An 11,461-nucleotide genomic window follows, 5' to 3' on the forward strand; every position below is an offset into this window, starting at 1 on the left:
GGAATTTTCCCAATAGAATTGATACTATGAACTTGAGGTCGTTTCCTCGGAAAGTGTACCGTATGCTCATTACCATTAACATGAAAAGTGACATTGCCTTTGTTGCAAACAATAACAGCCCCTGCAGTATTAAGAAAAGGTCTTCCAAGAATAATAGACATACTATCATCCTCGGGAATATCAAGAATAACAAAGTCCGTTAAAATAGTAATGTTTGCAACCACAACAGGCACATCCTCACAAATACCGACGGGTATAGCAGTTGATTTATCAGCCATTTGCAAACATATTTCAGTAGGTGTCAACTTATTCAAGCAAGTCTACGATATAAAGAGAGAGGCATAACACTAACACCGGCTCCAAGATCACATAAAGCAGTAGGTTCACTAGAAGTTTGCACAGTTCTATCATTTTTCTTCTTCTTCTTTTTAGAAGAACTAGGAACATCAATATTATTTCTTTGAGAATCTTGCTCGATTCTCTTAGGGTGGCCTTCAGGATACAAAGGTTCCTGAGTCATTCTACCAGTTCTAGTAGCCACTCTAACAGCATAATCATTTTTCTTACTATTCATTTCATCAAGCATTTCTTTTTGCGCCTTAAGTACTTGTTCTACTTGAGTGATAACCATAGAAGCATGTTTGCTAACAAGTTTAAGTTCACCTTTAATATTAGTCATATAATCACCCAAGCGTCTAATCATATAAGCATTTTCTTTTAATTGTCTACCAAAATAAGCATTGGAGTCGTCTTGCTTAAACATAAAGTTATCAAACTCATCCAAGCACTGACTAGCAATTTTAGTAGGAGGGACTTCAGCTTTATCATATATATAGAGAGAATTTACCTTTACTACCTGTGTCAGGATATCGGGATCAGGAGGTTCTTCAGTAAATAAATAATTAAGATCATATGTTTCTTCAATAGGCGGTGAATTAAGACCATGTATTTCTTCAACAGGAGGTAAATTCTTAACGTCTTCAGCTTTAATACCTTTTTCTTTCATAGATTTCTTTGCCTCTTGCATATCTTCGGGATTGAGAAATAAAACACCTCTCTTCTTCGGAGTTGGTTTAGGAATAGACTCAGTAATTGGAGCAGGAGATGGCTCAGGAGCTGCCTCAGGAGGTGCCCAATTATTTTCATTTGTTAACATATTATTCAATAGGATTTCAGTTTCATCCGGTGTTCTTTCCCTGAAAAGAGAACCAGCACAACTATCCAGGTAATCTCTGGAAGCATTGGTTAGTCCATTATAAAAGATATCAAGTATTTCAGGTTTCTTAAGAGGATGATCAGGCAAAGCATTAAGTAACTTGAGAAGCCTCCCCCAAGCATGTGGGAGACTCTCTTCTTTAATTTGCACGAAGTTGTATATTTCCCTCAAAACAACTCGTTTCTTATGAGCAGGGAAATATTTAGCAGAGAAGTAATAAATCATATCCTGGGGACTACGCACACAACCAGGATCAAGAGAATTAAACCATATCTTAGCATCCCCCTTTAATGAGAACAAAAATATTTTGAGTATATAAAAGTAACGCGATCTCTCATCATTAGTGAACATGGCAGCTATATCATTTAACTTAGTAAGATGTGCCACAACAGTTTCAGATTCATAGCCATAAAACGGATCAGATTCAACCAAAGTAATTATATCAAGATCAACAGAGAATTCATAATCCTTATCAGGAACACATATAGGTGAAGTAGCAAAAGCAGGGTCGGGCCTCATTTTATCTCTAAGTGATTCTTTGTTTCATTTAATTAATAACCTCTTAAGCTCATATCTATCTTTGCAAGCTAAAATAACGGTAGAAGATTTCATATAAAAAATATAGCCCTCGGGAATAATAGGCATATTTTCATCATTACTATCATCATCGTATTCAGATTCAATAATTTCTTTTTCTCTAGCCCTAGCAATTTGTTCATCAAGAAATTCACTAAGGGGCATAGTAGTATCAGGCATAGAAGCAGTTTCATCATAAGTATCATGCATACCAGAAGTGACATCATCAATAATATGCGACATATCAGAACGAATAGCACAAGCAGGTGTAGGTGTCGCTAGCTTACTCATAACAGAAGGTGAATCAAGTGCAGAGCTAGATGGCAGTTCCTTACCTCCCCTCGTAGTTGAGGAATAGATCTTGGTTTTTGGATCTCTCAAGTTCTTCATAATGTCCAGCAGATATAAATCCCAAGTGACTCAAAGAATAGAGCTATGCTCCCCGGCATCGGCGCCAGAAATTAGTCTTGATAACCCACAAGTATAGGGGATCGCAACAGCTTTCGAGGGTGAAGTATTCAACCCAAATTTATTGATTCGACACAAGGGGAGCCAAAGAATATTCTCAAGTATTAGCAGCTGAGTTGTCAATTCAACCACACCTAGAAACTTAGTATCTGCAGCAAGGTGTTTAGTAGCAAAGTAATATGATAGTGGTGGTAGTAGCAACAAAAGTAAAAACAGCAAAAGTAATGTTTTTGGTATTTTGTAGTGAATGTAACAGTAGCAGCGGGAAAGTAAATAAGCGAGAACCAGTATATGGAAAACTCGTAGGCACCGGATCAGTGATGGATAATTATGCCGGATGTGGTTCATCATGTAACAGTCATAACATAGGGTGACACAGAACTAGCTCCAATTCATCAATGTAATGTAGGCATGTATTCTATATATAGTCATACGTGCTTATGGAAAAGAACTTGCATGACATCTTTTGTCCTACCCTCCCGTGACAGCGGGGTCCTATTGGAAACTAAGGGATATTAAGACCTCCTTTTAATAGAGAACCGGAACAAAGCATTAGCACATAGTGAATACATGAACTCCTCAAACTATGGTCATCACCGGGAGTGGTCCCGATTATTGTCACTTCGAGATTGCCGGATCATAACACATAGTAGGTGACTATAGACTTGCAAGATAGGATCAAGAACTCACATATATTCATGGAAACATAATAGGTTCAGATCTTAAATCATGGCACTCGGGCCCTAGTGACAAGCATTAAGCATAGCAAAGTCATAGCAACATCAATCTCAGAACATAGTGGATACTAGGGATCAAACCCTAACAAAACTAACTCGATTACATGATAAATCTCATCCAACCCATCACCGTCCAGCAAGCCTACGATGGAATTACTCACGCACGGCGGTGAGTATCATGAAATTGATGATGGAGGATGGTTGATGATGATGACGACGACGATGAATCCCCCTCTCCGAAGCCCCGAACGGACTCCAGAGCAGCCCTCTCGAGAGGTTTTAGGGCTTGGCGGCGGCTCCGTATCGTAAAACGCGATGATTTCTTCTCTTTGATTTTTTTCTCTCCAAAAGCAAATATATAGAGTTGGAGTTGGCGTCGGAGGGTTTCCAGAGGGCACACGAGGTAGGGGGGCGTGCCCTAGGGGGGGGGGCGCCCCCCACCCTCGTGAGAAGGGTGTGGGCCCCCTGGTCTTCATCTTTGACGAGGATTTTTTATTGTTTTTTCTAAGATGTTCCGTGGAGTTTCAGGTCATTCCGAGAATATTTGTTTTCTGCACATAAAACAACATCATGGCAATTCTGCTGAAAACAGCGTCAGTCCAGGTTAGTTCCATTCAAATCATACAAATTAAAGTCCAAAATAAGGGCAAAAGTGTTTGAAAAAGTAGATACGACGGAGACGTATCAATGACTAAGGCATTGGAGGAGGAAACCATACCTGCCATTTATGAACCACAAACCCAGCACATGATCCACCATCTTCCAGATGTCGTCGTCCGCTCCTAAACTAGCACCCAAACTCTGCGTCGACGCTGGAGCAAATGTCGTCACAACGGCGGAGTCCGAGGACACAGGTCCATCACGAGGATGCCGCCGCCGTCACGCCATCCTTACTTGAACATACCGGTTTCTAAATCCATCCCCAACCATAGGGCCGATCGCCTTATCGGGGGAAGGATCTGAAAAATCTTTTTTTAGCGTTGTCATCGTTGCCGCCGAAGGCAGGACGACGAACAACCTAAAACCCTAGACTACAAAGGCCTAAAAACGGTCCACACACATGAATCCGGCGACCCCCCTCACCATTGACGACCGAGGTCGTCGGCGGAGGGGAGCCGCCGGAGGACAGCGGCGGAAGAACTCTCCTAGCGGCGGCTGCTCGTGAGATCACCTTCTTTCTTCGGGTGGAAGAAAGAAAACAGCCTAGCATATAGCGTACAGTGCCCCCTAACTTTAAAACATGTTATGTATGTAATGTAATGTGCATATAGAAAAATGAACCATATATACATATACTATGTGATGTACGTACATACAAAGGCTCAAACCATGCATGTATAGGCCGCTAAAACAGTAGAAACCGTACTGTCAAAGGAAACTCATATGGCTAGCAAGAAACCTCACAATTTTACTACAACTACACTACTCTACGTGATCTATGGTACAGTGATAGCTATATGAGGACCTACAAATGTGAGTAACTCTACATACAAAGATGCATCTCTATATATTTACACAGGGGGCCATCGATCACATCAGAGCCAAGAAGTTGAGACAGTGAGGTCGAGGTTCAGGTCAAGGTTCAGACCAGCGGTGTCTGAGTGGCGGTCGTCGGCTCCTCGATCCCTCGTCGGCACGGCCGCAGACTCTTCGGTGGTCGTGCTCGAGACGTCGGCGTCGCTGCTCACGACCATGGCCTCCTCCTTGCACCGGCCGATCGACAGCGTCAGGTCACATCCTGCCGTCGGCTGCTGACTCTTCTGACGTGTTCTGCTGTCAGCGTGACGTGCCCAGCTGGTCGCCTGCAATAACATTATCCATGTCAGGCGGATTAATATTTTTCCAGTGCTGATATTACAACAGAACTGGAGACTGGGTGGTCAATACACGGCACCGTGTGTGTTATGCCATGGTAGTAGTTAGGCAGAGGTCTGGTGCCTGCCACCTAACGAACTACTACTAACGAAATGAAGCTTCTAGGTTCTAGCTAGGCAACGTATAGCACATGCATGTATGAACGTTTTGATCCTGGCTAGACGATGAGTAATCCTAGGTTTTTATAAAAATGTAGTAGTTTATTTGCGTAATCTTTGCTTCCTCTGGATTTGTTCATAGGTTTTTATACGTATACGTTTACTCATGCTTTTCTCTAGCTAACAAGACAAAAAGAAACACTTCATTGCTAGTACTTATACCTTCTCTGATGGCATGATGGAGTTCCATGGCAGCCGCCCTCTACTCTGCTCCCAGCTCTTGAGAACCTCTTCGATCGACGGACTGCACAACCAGTACGTTTGATTAACAACTCGGTTACACATACAAACACTAACTACAGTTAAAGAACTGAATTAGCAACCATTTTTGGTGCTCACATTTGGTACGGCGGCGACGAGCGGTGGCCGTGGGGAGGCACGGTGCAAGAAGAAGCGTCGATTCTGCCCGAAGCCGCCGCCATATCGTTCCCATGGCCATTCCACGACGTGTCGATGGCACGGTGACCCCAGCGGCGATCCACGGACGCATTGGGTGGACCACCGTTGCTGTTGGTGTTGCTAGAGCTTGATCTGTACATCTGGAGATGGCTCTTGACGTGAGATATGCTGACTCCCTTGGCGCCCATCAGCTGAAGAATTCGCTTTGGCGTTGCCTCTGCAGACGATTCAGATATGTGAAGAGTGTCAACACCAGACCAGCCGTACGTACGTTAAGAAATAAATGCTACTCTTGGTTAAAATTCGGATCGAGAGAGCTAACATGATCGATGCCGGATTAAGGATACACACGCTTTCGAATTATATTATGGTGTGCTATAGGTGAGGAAAGGTTAACCCAAAGATTTTTCTTTGGACGAAATGACAGGAGAGCTGCCATTTATTGCTAAAGTAACATCGTATAGATTACGACGACAAAGGTGTTAAACATCATTTGCACAATTAATTAGTGACGTACTTGAGCAGCAAATAATTCATTGGCAGCAAATAAAGGAGGGGGAATCTCATCTTGTTCATCATGCATGCATATCACGTGGGGTTTTCTGTCTTTCCTTATACTTCCATGATGAACTTGAACCAATTCTGGCCTAATTAACCAACCACAAGACTAAAGCAAGTACTAAATGAGAGAAGACTACCCTTAATCGATCCACACTAAAAACACACACGAAATTTTGAATAGATCGATCGCCCGGCAGTGAAAATCAACGGAATCACCAACTTTTCATGCTATAAAATGCGCAATTAGCCGAACGCCATGTATGTGGCCGAGATGAGAGAGATCTACATGATATATATCTGAGCAGCAAGAAGCATGAACTGACCGTCCTGGCCGCCGAGGCAGTCCACGGCCTCGATGAACTGCCGGTGAAGCTCCTCCGTCCACCGCATCCGCGGCTCGTCCGACCGGTTGTACTGCCCGACGCCTCTCCTCTCGAACCCTCTCATGCTTTATCGATCGATCTCTCCCTGCTGCTAGAGCTATATCCCTTCAACTTGATCACAAGCTTCTGGTAAACACACAGCCGATGATGCAAGGATCAACAGAATCGAGTTCCAGTATATATATGTGGAGAGAGAGAGTTTTGGTCTGGCCAAACTATGATGAACTCTAAGCTGGAGTACTATTTTTGAAGTACAACCGTACTATATAGGGCCGATGGAATGTGTAAATCGGAGAGAGAGAGAGAGAGAGAGAGAGGACATTTTTGATGGAATCATTTTGATGGTGATGAACATTTTGTTGGAATATTATATTTCATTTGTAATTTATTTTGCACTATTTTTTGGGCTTTGCCCATTGAACATCAGACATCTCATTTCCTCTTTCCCCACATCCCACATAAAGCAGAGCTTCAGAATTAGAGTACCACGTATATTTTCAAACTGAATAGACGGTATAGAGATGGTACGAAGAAAATACTATAGACAAAGGTTTTCCCACATCCATGACAACAGAGCAGTCAGGTGACCATCTTAGAAAGTGGCTGACTAATGACATTTTTTCCACAAACAAAAGCACCAAATAGCACCATGTTCCTCCAAAAGCTGAGGGGAGGGATACATCACACACGCTGGAGACATTTCAAATTAGATAAGACTGGGATTTAATGGCGTTGGAAGGAAATGAAAAATCAACATCTGTAAAATGTTTAGTTATGTAAGAGAAGAAACCATGATAAATAAAAACATGTGTTTTATTGTGGAAATTGAAGCTCGGATAATTTGTAGACAAACCTCTCCTGTAAGAAGAGGTGTGTCCACACCGAGCTTTGATGCATCAGGTCTTCGTGTACGCACATGCCACATAACTTCTAAGAGAGTGGGATTTTAGATCCCGGGTGCCTAGACACCCCCTTATCCCTACCATACATTCAGAATATGGTGCATTGAGATTTGTGCGCTTCATTGTAGCCAAGAAATCTATTAGCAGTTCAGATGCCTCATTAAGCGCAGAGAGACGTCGAGGTGACACCTTTTACAGAGCTCGCACGTGAACCTGTTGCTGCCCTGCACATCTCTATCCTTCCTGTCATACTCTCACATTATTTAGCCTGATATAAAGTTTTTTTCACATAGTCACATCACATGCATGCATGCACAGTGTCGCTCTCACAAAGTTTTTCCTGCTCACCCACTCTCTCCAACTTATGTCAGACATAAGCAATTACGCTGAACAAGTTCTTTCACACCTTCTCTTTGTCATCTATACTAAAAAAATATCACTCTCATTTCTCACAGTCACACATCGGTAAACTCTTTTATTTTTGTCTCTCTTAACATCTGAAGTCACATGCAGCCTCCTCTCCCTCAAAAGTAAAAGCTGTGCTACTCCATTGAAAAAAAAAGTTACCGACCACTGTTCCCCTCACGGGTCGGAATCTCTCCTGCAGGCCTACTCTGCCTGCTACACACTAGGACGGGCCCTCTTGTCTCGGCAAATTGCCTAGTTAATCAACCTGACACCACACAAGGCCAGCTGCTGGCTAGGCCACGTCACGAATATTAAAATTGCTGAACGGACTAAGACAAGGGGGTGCCGGGACTCCCGGGTGCTATAGCACCTTTTCGTAACTTCTAAACATTAAGCTAGTAATTTAGTCCTCAAAATAGTTATACCAAATAACTTCCTTACTTGAAGCATAGTTAATTACTTCTTGATGCCCTGAAATTTTAGCTCTAGAAATGTATCCTGCATACATAACAACAACAGTTTATGAAACAAAGACAATCTGTCAGAGTCAAAAAACATTAGAATGTGAACACAGGTTAATAATGAGAATCTGACTTGTTATTTGAAATTCTAAAAGCTCACACTTCGAATATCTTAATCAAGTGGGTGCCCATGCAGCAAGGTGCACAAAATCAGCTCTTGTGGCCTTTGTTCTATCTATATATGATAAAAATAATACTGAGTTGTACCTTCAGAAAACCAAAAAATTATTCAATGTTGTACTCTGTAGGTCAAGAGTGATATCCATGCCTGGTGATTATTTTCTGGGCATTATGTCCCATAATGTATACTTGAGTGTGGTTTTCAGATGACAAACAATACAACCACAGTTTCAGTATAGAGAGATGTGTCATAGTTCGGATGCATCAAATTTGCTTGGCACTAAAAATATTAGAGCTTGGGTAGAAATAATAGTATCACACCAGTGTGAAAGATCTTTCTGACTAACTGTTTTAGGAATAAAAGAGATACAGCGCAAATTCATTCAACAAACAACAACTTTTATGTTTGCCTACTTCTCAACAAAATTTCATAGCCATGGCTAAAAGTAAGACTAACAACCACACTAACCCAAAAAATCTGTTGGGAGATTAGATAAGTTATGCAAGAAGAAAAACAATACCAGGATTTATTTTACCTGGTTGAAGACTTGAAGGACGCAAGAAAAGACCCGATGCATTTTCTTCAAGCAATTCATCAAAATTTGGTGCGTGCTCCGTTTATCATGAAACCATAACTCGACATATAGTAAAGGTGCCCGTGCGTTGCAACGGGAGAATACACCCAAATTCTATGAACCATTGTTGGCTGGGTCGAGAAATTGTCTCGTGGGATAGTCAGCTTGAAATCGTGGGATAGTCAACACCAAATTTAGGAATAATTGAGCCTAACATCAAAGGTAGGTTTATGGATAAGTTCAGATATATCATCAAACATCCGAAAGAAATGTAGAAAATATGAATTGAAATAAATTTGTATCACTTTTTTAGTTTGTTTCTACTAATGCTAGATATATTATTGTTCAGGTTGAGCCTAACTATAGGACCTATCTTTCGACGTTGAACAATGAGCTATCCTCCACAATTTATACTTACAAGGGGTTAACTTGATAAGATAACAACTGAACATATTTATATTTCTAAAATGCTGCCAGAGGGATGCATGTTCAGCAGAATATATATATATATGTCGCCAATCTTATTTTCATCTAAGAAACAGGTACAATACAACATACAACAGCAAGAAACAGGTGCATTCAAACGGCCTCACATACCAAATTACTTTCCCTTTCAATACACACTCTTTGTGAGCTTGTCATAGTAAAAACAAAAGGGAAAATACATGAAACGAACGGGAAGCAAATAAAATAATTACATGATTTATAATTATATATAGTACAAACCAATTGAAGTCTATAAGTGCAGCTCTAAAACCCAAGTATTGAAACTTCAATGGGAAGAGCATACATAATATTAGAGACAAACCTAAAAAAATATGGATCCCATGGTTACCTTGGAGGAAAAAAATCATATGAAGCTTTATATTCCAAAATCATCGATCTCTCCCTTCCGAAACACATCAAACAGAACCTGTATAACATAACTACTCCCTCCGTCCGGAAATACTTGTCATCAAAATGGACAAAAAGGAATGTATCTAGAATTAAAATACGTCTAATACATCTCCTTTTATCCATTTTGATGACAAGTATTTCCGGACGGATGGAGTACTACATACAACTATCTTATTTTTGCATTGGCAGATTCCTCAAAATCGTAGTACAGAGCTAGCAAGAAAAGATTATACACACTATGTAATAATCATGATTTTGAAAAATCTGAAAGTTAGTAAAACAAAAAATACAAATGTATTAGGAAATATCAGTAGTCAGTCATCATACCTTTGCTTGAGCATGATACACATTACAATTAGATATACCAGGCAAGTAATCTTAAATTCATCGCTTAGTTTATTCATAAGAAACAAACATTACTTCACCCGAATCATCTCCACCAGAAACATAAACAAAATCCATTGACTAACATGGGGTGCCCTAAAAAATACCTGTAACGCCTCCTCTTAACATCAAACTGAACTTGCTGCATGGTAGTTGATGGTAGATGTAGAGAAAGCAAGCTTGCTGCAGAGTGCTATTGATAGAGATGCAGGGTGCCATTGAAGGAGATGCAGACCAGTTGGTTCTGTTCCGCTCCATACAACGCAGTCTGGTGATCTATAGTAGAACATAGAAAACACATTTTTTCTTGAATCTGACATTGTACATCAAGCCAAATTAGTGGGGCATCTGTGATAAATCCAACAGGCTGGAGTACACACGCTCTCTGTCGCCATCGTCTTCCTCTCCGCATCAATCTTCGCCACCCTCTGGACACAGATTTCTCCAACACGCTCGTAGGCGCAACACCAAACAGGTGATGCTCGTGGTTCGCGGCTAGTAAAAGCAGAGGTGCGCACCAGAGGCTGGCCGCGTGGTGCGAAGATGTGTGCAACGGTACAAGGATGGCTCAGCAGCAGGGCGGACAGGGCACAGGTGGCCGGCCCGCCGCTCGGTCCCCAGCCCGCATGGCCGCGCGGGACTCCCGCACCGACGGCAGCCCCAAGGGCCTCCAAGCCGAGGCTCGACCCGGCACGGGGGAGGGGCTGGCCCCGAGAAGAGGGGAGCCGGCGTATCTCGGCCGGGAACTGGGCGGCGCCCTCCATCATCGCTGTGGGAGGGGCTGGCCCCAAGGAGCGGGGAGCCGGCGAATCCGTCAGCCAGGAGCTGGGGCGGCGCCCTCGATCATCGCCGTCGTTTGGGGATGGAGGTGGAGATGAGATCGACGAGGCAGGGTCGTGCGGGGCGGTCGGTTTTTTTTTCTTCTCTCTCTTCAGTACCGGTTCGGGTCTGACTTACGAGGGACTGCGGGTGCAATTTCTATAAAATAGGAAGACCTATTTGTAAAAACGCCGCGACGGTGAATCCCCAGACTCAATCCGTGCTTTATCTATCTAATAATATATATATATATATATATATATATATATATATATATATATATATATATATACTAGCAAAAGGGCCCGTACGTTGCAACAAGAGAAAAAATCATCACATTTGATTTGATTTATTATAACCCAAAATTAATTATTTCATCCCTTAGCATTCAACTTCTAACCATGACTCTCGGTATACACTTCTAATATTAGGTTTTCAATAATAAAAGAAATTCAACCATGA

The 11,461-nt window shown here is 42.0% G+C and overlaps 1 protein-coding gene across 2 annotated transcripts; it reads right to left on the minus strand.

The window, feature by feature from the left end:
• Positions 1 to 4,343: 4,343 nt before the first annotated feature.
• On the minus strand, positions 4,344 to 11,139 carry LOC123149139 (myb family transcription factor MPH1-like). Of its 2 annotated transcripts, none has more exons than XM_044568671.1 (6): positions 10,561 to 11,139; positions 8,861 to 10,456; positions 6,314 to 8,181; positions 5,370 to 5,646; positions 5,193 to 5,274; positions 4,344 to 4,799 (listed from the first exon to the last, which is right to left on the minus strand). In XM_044568671.1, the coding sequence occupies exons 3-6, from the start codon at positions 6,435 to 6,437 to the stop codon at positions 4,533 to 4,535; spliced, it is 750 nt and encodes a 249-aa protein (XP_044424606.1). In that variant the 5' UTR covers positions 6,438 to 8,181; positions 8,861 to 10,456; positions 10,561 to 11,139; the 3' UTR covers positions 4,344 to 4,532. The 2 variants fall into 2 exon arrangements, with proteins under 2 accessions (XP_044424606.1, XP_044424605.1); XM_044568670.1 differs by having other exon boundaries at positions 8,861 to 9,109; positions 9,735 to 11,139.
• Between the last annotated feature and the right edge of the window lie 322 nt (positions 11,140 to 11,461).

The sequence above is a fragment of the Triticum aestivum genome, chromosome 7A (genome assembly GCF_018294505.1).
Source record: "Triticum aestivum cultivar Chinese Spring chromosome 7A, IWGSC CS RefSeq v2.1, whole genome shotgun sequence".
In the NCBI taxonomy this organism is placed as follows: domain Eukaryota; kingdom Viridiplantae; phylum Streptophyta; class Magnoliopsida; order Poales; family Poaceae; genus Triticum; species Triticum aestivum.